The 16,488-nt window shown below is 29.9% G+C and overlaps 1 protein-coding gene across 4 annotated transcripts; it reads left to right on the top strand.

The window, feature by feature from the left end:
• The first annotated feature begins 1,379 nt into the window (after positions 1-1,379).
• Positions 1,380-6,130, top strand: LOC102595306 (ureide permease 1-like). 4 transcript variants are annotated; one of them, XM_006365069.1, is made up of 8 exons: positions 1,380-1,513; positions 2,466-2,774; positions 3,916-4,054; positions 4,154-4,328; positions 4,649-4,692; positions 4,811-4,911; positions 5,206-5,580; positions 5,759-6,130. In XM_006365069.1, the coding sequence occupies exons 2-8, from the start codon at positions 2,538-2,540 to the stop codon at positions 5,909-5,911; spliced, it is 1,224 nt and encodes a 407-aa protein (XP_006365131.1). In that variant the 5' UTR covers positions 1,380-1,513; positions 2,466-2,537; the 3' UTR covers positions 5,912-6,130. The 4 variants fall into 4 exon arrangements, with proteins under 4 accessions (XP_006365131.1, XP_015159790.1, XP_015159791.1 ...); XM_015304304.1 differs by lacking the exon at positions 1,380-1,513 and adding an exon at positions 1,544-1,638; XM_015304305.1 differs by lacking the exon at positions 1,380-1,513 and adding an exon at positions 1,547-1,673.
• Positions 6,131-16,488: the final 10,358 nt, after the last annotated feature.

Below are 16,488 nucleotides of genomic sequence, written 5' to 3'. Positions count from 1 at the left end.
GGTTAATTTTATTTATTTTTTTGTAATAAAAGGGTATCATAATAAAATAAAATTGGGCGGAAAGTTACATGGATTTTGTCACCATGCAATTAGTACTTTTTTTTCCTTTTATTGATGTCACCGGTGGACCACACTAAAGATGTTTTTTTTCCTTTTATTGAGGTCGTCGATGGATCATGATGCGTTTGATACGAAGGAAAAATATTATTTTTTTATAAAATATCAATGATAAAATATGTTAATGATATTGGGATTGGATACATTAAAATAAAAATAGTACTTATGTTTTTAATGTCATGACTTATTATGTATAAAAATAATATTAAATATAATATATAGATAATACATATGATAGTTATATATAAATTGAAAATACAACTTATCACGTAAGGAATTAAATAATATTAAAACTAGTAAATACATTATTATATCTAATAATAATTCCTACTAATGACTCATTACAGCTTGCAACTTACAAGTTACAAGTAACAAGCACGTTGGATAATATTACTTTCTCTCAATTTAATTTATATGGTTTTGAAAAATTATACTCCATGTGGAATATATATTTACATAACTATAAACCTTATCATTAAAGATAAAATAAGTTTTGTAATAATAAATAATTTTAAATAAAAAATATGTCAATTTTTTTTAAAATAAACTAAAAAGAAAATATGACGCATATTTTATGAGATAGAGAGAGAGTAGGTAAAATTACAAAATTGTTACTCCTTTAAAAAAAAAAGAAGAATTTTGGCATTGTTTAATTGATATGAAGGAAAACTTTTAAAATATACTATCTAAATTTAGTTTTTTTTTTTTTTTTTATTTTCCATCCAGTGTCCGGTAACCCATATTGGATCTCAACTAAATTCGGATTCGCGCCGAAAAGTCCCATGGAGTAAAATGCTCCTTAACAAAAGGGACTCCGTATCCAAGGGGCTCAAACCCGACCTCTCAATTAAGGATAAAGGAGTACTTACCACTCCACCACAACCCTTGTTGGTTAAATTTAGTCATTCATATGGCTAAACTTATCTAATTAAGGATAAATATCAATCTTTAAAGTTAAATTATTTCTATATTTCATACTGTATTATTTTAGTCAATATAATGTAAAGATTGTATCATTTTTTTATTATATAATGTCATACATTAATAATTTAAAGAATAAAATATTCAAATGTGTGGCATAGTGATTAATTAAGTGATTGAGAAAATAAAAAATATTAGGTGATTCTTCTCATCTACTCTTTCTGTCCGACAATAATTATCCACTATACTAGTTTGAGATGTACAATAATACTTAATGGAATAAATGAATAAATTATAAAGTGAACAAAGTATGTGACTATGAGATTCACTGCTGAAAAAGAAGTCTATTTAGAGGCTTATGAATGGTTAACCCCACTCTCACTTGCAAATTTTATTCTTCCATTTCATCATCAGATATCCATATCACAGTGTTATCTTTTGCCTCATTGCCTTTTAGTGGGGTCTTCAAAAAAAGGTACCTTTTCTATGCTTTTATTTTTGGTTGTTTTTCCCTATTGTTTGGAAGAAATCAACAAGTTCTTATCTGAAAGAATATTTCATTTCTACTGATTCTTGATACCCTGTTTGTCTTTTGACATGGTGAGTATTGTCCATGTTTGAGAACTAAAGAAATGGTTGGTCAAAAATCAAATCTTTATCCTTTTTTCTGTGTTTATTGGTTGTGTTTGTTCCTCTGAAAGGGGAAAAAAGGGATCTTTTACACAAATATGACCGGATTTTTCTAGCTAGTACACATAAAAATTATCCTCTCTCCGTCTCAATTTAAAAGACGCGTGTAGTCCTTTAAATCTTGTCAGGTGAAATCAGTGGTGGAGCCACCGTAGAATGAGGGGTTCATCCGAACCCCATTTGGCGAAAAATTATATGATTTATACATGGTTAAAATAATTTTTTAAGTATATATAGTAGATGTCGAACCCTCTTCGGCTATTTCATGTGTCTAATTTTTTAGATTTTGAACCCTCTTATTGAAAATCCTGGCTCCACCATTGGGTGAAATGTTGAAATTGAAAAACTTACTAGATATAGAAAGAGATTCTCTGGGACGAACCAAAAAAAAAGTAGACACTTAAATTGGTTATACACAAATTGTACATATTTTCTTCTGGCTGTTTTTTGTTTAAGTGGTTTGGGATGGATGGCTATTTAGGTTAATTGGTTGAGATCATTCTTACAATTTACTTTTTCTAGCTAGTATATATAGATTATACTGATTATACATTGTTATACACATATTGTACATATATACTGTCAGCTATTTTTAGTTTAAGCGGTTGAGTGGACGGCTATTTATGTTAATTCTTCAAATTTCTTGCATTAATAGCCGGTCGGATTTAGAATAATGAATTGAGTTATGGACTATGGTTAGATTGAATCTTTAATATTGTCTTTTCTAATTTGTGTAGGATTTTTGGAGCATTTCTAATTTGATTACAATTTCACCTGAAATTGAAAAGGTTTTATCTAGTGGTTTGAAGATGTATTTGGTTGAGAGCAAAGGAGGGGCTATAGTTTGCATGTTGTTGTCTTTGTTCTTCTTAGGGACATGGCCAGCCTTACTAACTTTACTTGAAAGAAGAGGAAGATTTCCTCAACACACTTACCTTGATTATACAATCACTAATCTTTTGGCTGCTGTCATAATTGCTTTTACTTTTGGTGAAATTGGGACAAGTTCATTGGAAAAACCGAATTTCCTTTCTCAACTCGCTCAGGTTGGTGCCTAATTTACAGCTAATAACTCTATATGATTCAATCGATGGGTTCGAGTGTGAAGCATAGATGCAGGATGTGAACACCTTGAAATTCAGTACTGTTAATGATAAAGTATGAATAGGTGAGTTCTTCTGGTACTTGTGTTGATAGGAGGTAATAGGTATCTTGTAGAATTAGTCGAAGTGCGTGCAAGCTGACCTGCACACCACAGTTATTTAAAAAAGTATGAATAGGTTAGTTACAGAACAAGAATAGTAGAGGGGGAGGGGGATTGGTTAGTATTATACCATTAAGGTCGAAAGAGTTTGTTGCACTAGTTTTTAGTTCTTGTTTCGTTTGGTTTTGCGTTGCGTGTAATACTCTGAGTAGTACGTAGTCTATTTGACTGAACATGGTTTTATATGTGACACTTTTGCTGGAAACCTTGGATTGTGAAATTAACATTCTCTAATTTTGGAATTGGCTACTTATGGATCGAGGCTGTTTATATGTTGCATAACTTCCATTCAATTAAGTACAGTATATATGTTGCAAGTAGAAACTCAGGAACATGATAATGAATAATACAAACCTACGTGACTGTCCTTCCGTTCTCCAGTCACATTATGTTCAGTCTTCATTTCACCAGCATTTTTAGCAGTTTAAAATGATGACCAAGAGACAGATGATATTACCACCTATAAGCTACTTGATAGGTGGATTTAAAGACTAGAATTCACCGCCTCCTGTTATTCATATGATGTCTCATTGAGATGAATTATTGTTACCGTGCTTAATTAAGGTGGAGTCTTTTTTATTAATTTCGTCTTTGGTTTGTCCGGTGATCTTATCTAGAACTTTGATTAGCATCTGTTTTAGTTTCTTCTGGTTTAACTTTGTCACTACCAAGAGATCCGTGTTACTGTCAAGACTTTAGCAGTCATCATTACTAGCAACATTTTACGGTTTTAATGCTTACTTCTATCAAGATCACTTATAGGCAGGATATGCTCTGGTTCAAATTGTCTATGGTAATAGAAACTTTCCAACAATTCCACCAGATTGATCGCATGTACTGTTGTTAATTGTTGAAATTGCACAATATTATGCATTTTGGAATTTTCGGGATTTTAGAATCACATTCGTGGACAAATGGTGCAGGATAATTGGCCCAGTGTCTTGTTTGCAATGGCTGGAGGGGTGGTTCTCAGCATTGGGAACCTTACAACTCAATATGCTTGGGCATTTGTTGGTTTATCAGTTACCGAGGTCGTCTCCTCAAGCATTACTGTTGTTATAGGTATGATTTTAACTTTTCCGAAATGACCTAGTGAATGATGTCCGTTTCTGTAGTACCATAATTTGTTTAAATTTTGGACTATTGCTTCGGTTATGACAGGAACAACCTTGAATTACTACCTTGATGACAAAATTAACAAAGCGGAGATTCTTTTTCCGGGGGTTGCATGTTTCTTGATTGCTGTTTGCTTAGGCTCTGCTGTTCATGCATCCAATGCAGCTGATAACAAAGCAAAGCTTGATAGCTATTCAAATGAGTCTAAAGATGGCATTAGGTATGCACCAATACACGTATATACTAAGGACATCATTTTCACATCTTTGCAAATGGGGAATGACATTTTTGGTTTGATTATTTTTTGCTTAAATAATAAAAACAGTGTACGTAAGAGGTTATTTTTTCGTCTGAGTCTCATGTCATGAATTCATGATGGTGTTGATGTTTTATATATGACTAGAGGAAGAGTACTGTCATTTAGTGACTTAACCAGCATATAGATTTTCCATATTTTGCTTCTTTTCTTCCTATTGAAAATTGCAGGATTCGCCATTAATATCGGGAAATTGATGTTTATTCTAATTGAAACATTTGCAGGGCTAATAATATTACTGACTCTAAACAAGCATATACAAAAACAGGTATTATAAGCTTAAATCTGAAAATATGAAGTTTCATATCTTTACCGTTTTAGAAGATCCATTGCCTTTATATAGTTTTTTCCTAAAGAATTATTTTGGGAATGCTAAATATCCATAGTTGACATAAATGATGCGGAGAAGGGAGTTGCTTCCACAGAGAAGGCAAAATTTGGGACTGCTCTTTTCCTTATTGATCTCGAGAAGAGAAGAGCGATCAAGGTCTGAAATTCTTCTTATATTACTTATCTTATTAAATGTTATTAACGCTTCAATGTTAACTTCTGGCTTGAAAAGTGATCATGGACTACATATTAGATCTACGCGGAATACTTCATTTAGACACTAGAACTACAACATGTTCCGATTGAGCATCTGAACACATGATAAAGTGTTCGTATCAGACGTAGACACTTCTAGCTCAAGTTTTGAAGAAGTTTCTACGTATATTTAATGGAAAATGTTCAATGGATAAGCGCTTTCCTAGTTTGTTCATAATCGTGTGTTTGCTTGCAGATATTTGGGAAGAGCGCTATCATTGGTTTGGCTTTAACATTCTTTGCTGGAGTTTGTTTTTCTCTCTTCTCTCCAGCATTCAACCTTGCCACAAATGATCAGTGGCATACACTAAAAGATGGAGTTCCACACTTGAGCGTCTACACAGCATTCTTCTACTTCTCAGTTTCTTGCTTCGTCGTTGCCTTGATTCTTAACCTCATCTTCTTATACCGTCCTGTTCTAAATGCGCCCAAGTCATCCCTAAAGGCTTATATTAACGACTGGAACGGTAGAGGTTGGGCACTTTTGGCAGGACTTTTGTGTGGTTTTGGAAATGGTCTACAATTCATGGGAGGTCAAGCAGCTGGATATGCAGCTGCAGATGCTGTTCAGGTAAGTCATTTATATTATTATATTAATCAATCGCGCCTCAACATAGTTGGTGTTGGATATAATGAATCCTCTGTATCTATTCCGCGATAAAATTGGAAATGAAAATCACACATAAACTATAGACCTCGAACATGTTACTCTTGTCTATGAGATGTTGAAATGTGTTTTGCAATTCCAGGCGTTGCCTCTCGTGAGCACATTTTGGGGGGTAATTTTGTTTGGAGAGTATCGAAGATCGTCTAGAAAAACATATACGCTACTAGTTGGTATGCTGTTTATGTTTGTTGCAGCTGTTGGAATACTTATGGCATCATCAGGGCATCGAAAATAGTGTTTCGGAGACAGTTAGAACTCCATAAATCATAATGTTATTTGTACATATAGTCAAAATTAGAAAAACGGTACTATTGTATATGATACATTGCTGTTTCTTGTTGAATAGAGGCACAATTTAATTAAAAATTCTGCTGGAGAATTCTCACTGTATATAGCAACCATTGTAAGCATTTAGAGACTTTTTGTATGGACTATGAATCATATCTTTCAACTTCCTTGTATTATTTATGCAGCTAGTAAACTCGTTTGTGCTTCACGCTGGCATAAAAGTAAACAAAACTTGAAAATATTAAACACGATGACTACTTTAATTTACTATCGTTTTGTACATTTTTCTATCTACAAACATGAACAAACGTAATTCACTATCTATAAACCAATACTCCCTTTGTTTCAAAAAGAAGGATCTACTTTCCTTTTTAGTCTGTTTCACAAGAGTCAATTCCCTAAATGGTCACCCAAGTTTAGGGAATTGCCTTAAAATATCATTTATGTTTCATTTAGGACCAAAATATCACTCAACTAACATTATTTTCCTCCAAATATATTTAACACTTCAAAAGTTTCATTCTCTCCTAGTTGGCATGCCATTTAAGAATAGACTTATTTAATTCATCAAACTCATTTAACTAAAATAATGATCTTATTATTTTCTAAAAAGTATATATTAGTTTATTAAGAAAAATTTTCATGCTTAAAAATCTTTTATCATAATTTTTTTTATTTTTTATTCTATGAAAAATAATTTTTTAAAACTTACTATAATGTCATCAATTTTGAATGCTTATAAACACATATATTCAAAAAATATTGATATATAAATCACTCATGAATGTCAACTTACATCAATTAATCATATATTATATAATGGATCAATAATATTAAAGGTCAATTAAATATTAAAAAATAATTAATTGGATACTTTGAAATCCATACTTACAATATCTTTTTTGAAAGAAAATAGAAAGTGAATAATATTTATATTAAAAAATAAAATTTGAATCTTTATTTATCAGTATATTAATATCATATAATATGTATATTATTGAATTAAAATAGGCAATTCAATTAATTATTACTTGTATTTCATGAATTTGGGATGAGATAAGAATATATATTGGTGTTTAATTGTATGATAAGTTATAATATAATATAATATAGCAATAAAAGAATAAAAAAAATTAAATTTTAAAAAGTTAAATAATAATTTTCTCTTTCTTACCAACTTTTTTGTCAACCTTACAAATTTATTTGAATATTTTTATGGAAAAAATTGCTTAAAATTTTCAAATAATTTACTTACGGATTTTGAATATTACCAAGTAATAATTGCACATAAAGTTTTTTTCATTAAATTTTGTTTGGTAAAAAAATATAAAGGAATTAGTTTTTTTTTATTATTTATAATCTTCATAAATTCTCATGTAATTTATATATTTGTTTTGTAGAGACATAAGTTCGATGAATTAAATAGGTTTATTATTTTTTAAAATGATAATTTAATAACATGACATATCAACTAGAATAGAAGGAGACTTTTGAGATATTTAGTATTTATTTATTTTGATAAAAAATAGTAATAGTATTATTATTCACTTTCAAGAAAAAAATATTGTAAGCATGAATTTCAAAATACACAATTAATTTTATTGTAATAGTTAATTAACATTTAATATTATTGATTCATTATAAAATTTATGATTAATTGATGTAAGTTAGCATTTACGAGTGATTTGTATATCAATATTTTTTCTTGAATGTATATGTTTATAAGTATTCAAAATTGATGATGTTATAGTACGTTTTTAAAACCTATTATTCATAACATAAAAAAATAAAAAAATTTAATTATAATAAAAGATTCTTAAGTATGAAGATTTATTCTTAATAAACTAAAATAATAAAACTTAAATTATTTTAGTTAAATGGATTTAGTGAATCAAATTAGTTTATTATTAAAAATAAGATTTTAGTGACATGTCATGCCAACTAGGAGAGAGTGAGGTTTTTGAAGTGTCAAGTATATTTGAAGGAAAATAGTGATAGTTAAGTGATATTTTGGTCCTAAATGAAACATAAATGATATTTCAAGCCAATTCCTTAAACTTGGATGACCATTTAGGAACTCGTTTCATAGAGAATGACCTTTCTTTTTTTGGTAACATTTAAATTTTAGCTTTCCACGTGACATGTTTAATGCCACAAGAATATTAAAGGACAATTTTGTATATTTGACATAACTTTAATTTAGGACCACAAAATTCAAAAGAACTTCTTTATTTTCTTAAACTCAGTGTCAAGTCAAACTAGGTCACTCTTTTTGAAATGAGGAGTACCATAAATAAAAATATATTCATTGAAAAAAAAAACTTATATAATAAATATAAGTGTCAAAATAGAAACACTCTAACAATTACTTGCATCTTTCTCTGTTTAAACAAAAGGATAACAGTGTAAAGAAACAAAAGGTTAGAAAGAATATTCAAAAATTATACAAATTATACTCTCAATGAAAGTGGCTAGAATTTAATAACAAAAGGATGTATAAAAACTTTGAGTTTTAACAAACCATTTAACACTTATATTAATAATAATTACATATTCTATTTCGCTACGAGACAAATATCGAATATAAGTTTCATAGTTGTTTGAACAATAACAATGATATTTTATAACATAATGCTATAAAATAGTTAGGCCATCCATAGTTGATGAACTATAAAAACAAATTGTAGTTTTTTTAGCTAATCTTTTTTTTTTTTTTAAAAAAAGAGAGAAAAATTATGTGGTCGTGCAGTGCTGGATTTTATACAACTTTTTCTTTTTTTTTCTTCCTTCCTTGGTTGCAGTCGTACTTAACAAAATATTGAATTCCATTTATCATCCCATTAATCAAATAAATTCCTTCATTTACAACTTTTTTTTAAAATAATTTTTATTTTAAAAAATTAATTTTTTTTACTATATCAATGTCTCATAATTCTATCCTATAAATCCAGCATATCAGATCAACTCTTGAATAATTATTTGTATTTATATATTATATGAAATAATTATATCTATCTATAAATTAATTTATGGAGAATTAAGTTGATATCTCGTTTTGACAAATATTTTTAAAATTTAATATTCTTAATGTAAAATTAACTTTTAACACATAGATAACTTTAATTATAGTTAGCTACTTGTTAAAAATAATAAGGTGGCGTTTCACTTTAAAAATAAAATTATTTTTTCTATTTTTACAATAAAATATGGTTAAACGCCTATTAAATATAGTAATTGTTTTTCTCATATTTGATTTTTTTAAACAATCTATATATATAAAGCAGGAAAAAGTAAAAGCTGACGTGGCACCCTCCAATGGCCAGCAATTAGATTCTTTATTCTCTTACTTAAAAAAAAAGCAGAAAACAATAAATAAGGTTTGCACCGTTTTGCTGAATTGTTGCTCCACGTCTGGCCGTAAATAATGGCCTTTATACCAGCCGTTTCCGTATTCCAGAAGACGCCTTCTCAAATATATAGATATCCGCATTGCAGCACAAGACATACACAAAAAAAAGGCAAAAAAAAAAGATGTTGTATCTTGTATGCGTCCTTATATATATATATATATATATATATATATAGATATTCATATTGGCACACTTTTGTAGCCTTGTGAATACAATTATGTTAATGTTGTATCTTGAATGGTTTCAACGGGGAAGAGTTAAATCGTAAAAGGTGAGGCGCATAGCTTTGTTGAATAATGTAGAGGGTAGAAAGTTTTGTATGAAACTCGAAAAGAATTTTGTTTCTAGAACTTGATATTTTTTATAAGTTCTTGATGATGGTTCTTGCATGTTTATCAGTACTAACATTTTTGGGATACTTATTTTTGTAAAATAAATTTAGTTAGTATAATTCTTTTACAAGTGTCCAGGGAAGAATTTCATTTTTTATTTCTCTTTGAAGAGACAATGGCGGTGGCCACTTAGACACAAGGCATCAAAGATCGAAAATGAGCACAAAGTCATTGTATTGATCTTCACAAGACTGAGGATTCGAGCAAATGATAAGTTCAGTTCAAAACAACATAGTTCGTTGAGGCAAACACAAATTTGAGTTTTTTTTTTGTTAATTTTTAGAAACCGCATTATGTATTATCCGATCTTTTTCAAAGAATAATTAATTATGGGGTAAAATGTTGTCTACATTATCTTTCACAAGTTAATTTGATTATATGATCCATGAGCAGAACATTGATCTTTCATCTGACACTAAGTTTTAATAGCATGTATGGGTGACTTGTATATATAGGTACCTTGAGGGAAATTTTATACTATGCAGTACTTTTCACTATTAATAAAAAGTTTTATCTTATATTAGATGTTGGAAGGTGGGTCATTGGGATAATATTCATGTCCTCATAAGTCATAGTTGTGCTCTTTTATTGCCAACAAAACATCGTAGTATGAACTTTTTCTCAGTTTGTGAAGTTCACCTCGATAGAGTTGATGAACATCACATTACGCGTTTAGTTACACATTTCTCTTTAATATTAAATATCAAAGAATATTATTAGAGAGTAACAAAAAACTTCTTTATAGCAGCAGAAATGATTTTCTAGCCCTATACAATTTTTTTTCTTACAAGAAATCTTCATTTTTACACATAATTAATCTAAAAGGTTATTTTCTTCTATTAAAATCATATAGGTGATGTGAAAATGTCCTTGAGAAGGCTAATGATCTTGACCACAAGAGTTCAAAGTACTGCTAAAAAAGCAGTACATGTATTACCATTATCTTTAGGTAGCTTTCCTTGATGTAGTTTAATTTGAGTTCTATATACGTTAATATTTCTTAGATCTTTGTTATCGTTCACATTTTTGAATGAATATCCAAATGTATGTTGTTTATAAGTATTTTTATTTTCATAAAATCGAAAGCTTAATAATTTTGAATTTTCTTATGACCGCGCGAAGCACGGATATGTTAACTAGTTCTAAAATAACCACAATATCACTCAAATTACCATGACATCAAAAGCAAACCAAAAGTTTATTAATTTCAGAAGAAAAAATAAATGATATTAAATGGTTATCACTCCAAATTCATCATAACGAAAAAATAATTAAAGAACACAAAACTCATAACCATAATTATAAATAAGTTACCTATTAAAAATTTAATTTCAACTATTATATGCTTGTCTATATATGTAAATTCAATATCCACGACATATCATAAGAAAAAATTCAAATAGATATTAATTAAATTCTATTTGATATTAATCAAAAAAATTCATATCATCATAAAAGCATCCTCTCTCATCCAAAAATAAATTAATTAAAAGTGGGCAAAAGAATTACGTACCTATAAAACTTCTTGTTCAAATGTTGTCATATTCTATAAATATCCACGACATATCACAAGAAAAAAAAATCAAATAGATATTAATCAAAATTTTCATATCATCATAAAAGCATCCTCCCTCATCCAAAAATAAATTAATTAAAAGTGAACAAAAGAACTACGTACTTATACAATCGGCTCTCTGTTTGCGTTACCTTTTTTTTTATTAATAATCAGAGCATAACATATACACTATGTTATTAATCAGCATAAACACTATTGTTGAAAAGGAATGAAAAGTATTTATATGCAAAAATATTATTGAAAGATCATTGCTTCCAAAATTTAATGCAAAAAATAAATGTAAGAGTAATTGTTGAATATATGGGGGTTATAAGAAGGGGAAAGATGAAGAAACATAGACATTCACTATCCATTAATTATTCAGTTTATTGAAAAATTAAAACTCAATATTAAATATATATATATATATATATAAAAAAAGATAGAAAATTAATGCAAAAATAGTAGAGTAAAATGTATGGTTTTGATTTTTATTAATCTGGTGTGTAATTAAGAGGTAAGAGATTTAATTGGAGTTATTTATAGATTATGGCAATATTGAGCAAAAAGTTTCTTGATATTTAATAGTTATTTAAAACACTTTTAATTAAAAATTGAAAGAAAATCCAAAATGTTTAATTTTTTATGAATTTGCGAGTAATTAGGAGGTTAGAAATTTAATTGGAATCTGATATTTTATACATGACAACATTTGATCAAGAAAGGCACTAACATTTTTCTTTCATATTTAATTTAATATTTATTTAAAATACTTTTAATTAAAAATTAAATTAAAATTTAAAATTTTGAAAGAACAGATAAATTCATTTCATGATCAAAGAGGCATGCCACATTAGCGGACTTATGATTCTCCTTTATAAATTCAAAACGTTTTAATTTTTATGAAAAAATAGAAGTGCGCTCCTGCGCACCAGCAGAAAAGGCCCTTTCCCATTTTAATAATAATAAATAAGGTAAGTTTTATAGCTCAAACCTAATCAAGGGGCTTTGATGCCCTTTGTATAGGTTGGGTTGCTGGATACGGGATCCTCATAGTAGGCTAGATCAAGATCTAGCCGAGAGAGGGCAGTCTTCAGAAACAACTAGTTGGGAAAGCAAGAGAACGCTTCGCGTTTTCTTATCTTCTTCCCACCCTAGGAGTAGCACAAAAAGAGGGATTAGCATTATTGATCCAATGATAAAGCACTAACACCTTCCTCGTTGGGGCGTATAATTGGAATCTGGCATTTTATACATGGCAACATTTGAGCAAGAAAGGCACTAACATTTCTCTTTCATATTTAATTTAATATTTATTTAAAATACTTTTAATTAAAAATTAAAATAAAATTTAAAAATTTGTGAAAATAGATGAATTCATTTCATGATCAAAGAGGCATGCCACATTAGCGGACTTATGATTCTCCTATATATATATATTCTTGAATTTTACTGTAGTATAAGTGAAATTTTAATGATTTCATTAAATTTTTAACTTACGTTAGTTTGAAGGATTAAATTGCATATATATATATATATATATATATATATATTAATTGAAGGTTAATTATGCTCAATCTAATTACACAAGAACCAAAACTGAAATCTATATATATAATATAGAAAAAATATATACAATGTGATGTGACACCTCTTAATGCCCTCCATTCATCATTATTTTTTTGACCATTTTTTTTCTTATTTAAATCAATTATTTTATTATAAAGGTAATTTACTTAATTTATTTCAAGTAAATATTTTATTAATTAAGGTACATTTACAATAAAAACTTTTAACATGCCTAAAAACCTAGTATTTATTTTTTAATCAATTGTTTATTAATTAAAATAATATTATATCTAATTATATCTCATGAGTTGCAAAAAACCTTGATCTTTTTGCATCTCCATTTAAATAACATGTCTCCACAATTTTCTTCTTCCTAAATTTATTATGACTTAGCCCATCTATAAATAACAATCATCTTTAGCTATGTTGGATGTACATTCTCATTTTCATTTCATCCTTCTTCTTTTTTATTATATTATATTTATTTTATCTTTTATTATTATTCATACTTTTCACCTTCATTATTTCAAAGGAATTGAAGGATATCAAGGGTTGAAATCAATAAGAAATTAGGAGCTTTCGGCAACAGAGGACATAAACCCAAGACAAGCCCAACATAAAGAGCCTACGAGACGTAATATGCGGAACTTTTTGATTTTAGATAGCTCTAATTTGTTGCATTCATTTTTATTTATTTAATTTTATATAGATTTTTATTTAATATAGAGTAAAACAAGTAAAGTTAGATATAGAAGAGGTGGTGTAGCATGTCTTGACATGTCTCTTTGATCAAGAATAATATTTATCTTTTTTCTCCTATTTTGACTTTTTATTTGTTATAAGTCTAAATATTAGAAAAGTAACGTGACACTTCTCTGGTCAGTGATCCTATTTATTTGTTTTTGTTTTAAAACAATTTTCACTATATTTAAATTTATTATTATTATTATTATTATTTTATACAAATAAATGTGTCAATTAGTACTATCTTAATTAATTTCTATTCTTTATTATAAAAACTTAAATGTTTCAAAATTTACTAATCCAACTTATTCATATTTATTACTCCCTCCGTCCCATTTTATGTGGCAATATTTGACCGGGCACGGAGTCTAAGAAATAAATGAAGGCTTTGAAATGTTTACCAAATTGCCCTTTAAAAAGTAGACTCACTTTTCTCTCTCCTCATAAATGTATTGGAGTATTATTTTAAGATTAAGTGGGACCAATAAGGGTAAACGAAGAATCGTACATTTAAATACTTACCATATAAGGAAATGCGACATTCTTTTTGGGACTGACCAAAAAGGAAATGGTGCCACATAAAATGAGACAGAGGGAGCATTATACAATTTAAAAACCTAATATTTAACACTCCAACCATTTCTTTCCTTTATGAAGAATAACAAATATATTAAATTGAATTAGTCCCCCCCCCCCCCCTCTCTGGGAAAAAAGAAAAAATATCGAAATCTTGAATTGGATTCCAGGGAACATCCTATTTTTGAGCTTTCTTAAAAAATATTTTTAAAGAATAATTTCACAATAAAATTAATTAAAATATTGACATGTAACGACCCGAACCGTCGTTAATTAGGAAAGGAAAAATGTCAGAAAAAAATTAAGTCTCCCAGCCCGCCAGAGTGGGCCTGATGCCGTTAGGGCGGTGGCGCTCTAGTGGGATAAGTTGCCGCCAGAGCGGGAGGGGCGAGACAGAATGCAAATAACGCAAAGTATGATTTTCTCCTTTTTCCCAAAACACCTAAAAGATGCGTGAATCACCCCAGAAACCCTTCAAAGGCTGCTCTAGGCTTGGGAAATGAGGAAGAGATTTCTAGCATAAGGAGACCGATAACTTGCGGATTCTTGGCCAGATTCACCATCTTGTCGTCCAACAACCAGAATTGGAGCTATAATTCCGTGCAACTGTTTGGCGCCCAAGTAGGCTAGGTTTAATTAATTGAGTAGTTGTAAAGCCGTTATTCATTGCGTAGTCTAATGGTAATTGACGGTAGAATTCATGTGTAGGCTTTCGTTCACCGAAAAAAGGGATGATGACTTATATGTTTTCAATTGTTGAATAAGATGAGAATCATGGAAGGAAACCCTATTCCATGAACTAGCGTTAGGTGATGGTTGTTTCATGTTTGTGTGCTATAATCCTGCTAATGAATTCGTTGCGTGTATGTGTGTAAGGTATTAGAGATTTATGAATCGAAGGATAATGAAAAAACTAGGTATATCATAGTTATATGCCAGGAACCTATTACTTGATTGTATGTTAATGAGTATTGTTCTTATGGATGTGATTGTGAATGTGGTTGTGATTGAATGGAACGGGTGTTGCGTTCCAACACACTAACTTGAATCGGGTGCCACGTTTCGGCACATATATGGGATCGGATGTCACATTCGGCACACTAACTTGGATTGGATACCACGTTCTGGTACACTAACAGTTTGGGTGTGAATTCCATGAGAGGACCATTGAATTGTCATATATATCTAATTGTTATTGAGGATGTGGAATTATGCATTGCTCTGAGATGAGGATTGAACCATAAAATTATAACTGTATTAATGAGTTGTGCTCAGTTGTTGGATATCTCGTTAGTGAGTGAACTGTGAGTTGTCAGACCAAATCAGGATGTGGTAGAGTAAGTGGAGACCAAGGGTCCAAGTGTTAATATGTGTTACCTTAGAGGAGTGGTGATGTGCGTTGTCGTGGAGAATTGCGGTGGTGCTATGTAGCAAATGTTAATTAGTTAAGATTACCCTGGAAGGGAATTAGTGTTGACAACGGTCAACGAGCCTTGATAGAATTACTATGGGGTTACAAGTTGAGTGGTGTCGGGAATAAAGTAAAGGCGTGTCGTGAGTATTGACCGGGTTGGTAGTAATTATTTCTGGAATTTTCTCTAAGGGATAGAAGGATTATGTATGATCAAGAAAGGAGCGAGTAAGGGTTAGAGACTCTAAAGTATTTGGGAATTATAAAGGTGGAGGAACGAATGGTCTTGTTGCATGTTTATTACCAGTTCATTCCTTATATTATGCGGTGGGTATCGGGTTGACCGATGATGCCTACCAGTACGTGTGGTTGTACTGATACTACTCTTGCTATGCCTTTTGGCATAGTTTGGTTGTAGGATTAGTGATGTTTCATAGGTGAAGACGAAGATAATCTCCAGTAGCTTCTACTCTTCCTTCCGCATGGTGGGAGTTGCGTCACTTATAGTTTTGTCATACTTTGTGTTCTTAGTAGCTCTTTAGCTCTTGTGCCTGTTTAGACTAGATCATTGGGAAAGTTAATTACTTTACAAGTCTTAACTTTGAGTCGTTCAAACCTCTTATTTTATAAAACATTACATGAATTTCTTCTATTCGTCAGTTTTCTTAATTTTTCGCATTTTTAAAACGTTTGGGATTTGAGGGTTCTCCTACTTAGGTGTTAGAGTAGGTGTCCACATGGCCCGATGGGTTGGATCGTGACAAGACATCTCCTATTTGCATTCGTCAAGTGGTATATCACCTTATGTTTTTTTATTTTTGTTTTACATTTATATTTATTGTCTATATTTTCTAACTCAATGGTGAT

The sequence above is a fragment of the Solanum tuberosum genome, unplaced genomic scaffold, assembly GCF_000226075.1.
Source record: "Solanum tuberosum cultivar DM 1-3 516 R44 unplaced genomic scaffold, SolTub_3.0 scf00534, whole genome shotgun sequence".
NCBI classification, from domain to species: Eukaryota; Viridiplantae; Streptophyta; class Magnoliopsida; order Solanales; family Solanaceae; genus Solanum; species Solanum tuberosum.
This window is presented reverse-complemented; position numbering and strand designations above follow the sequence as displayed.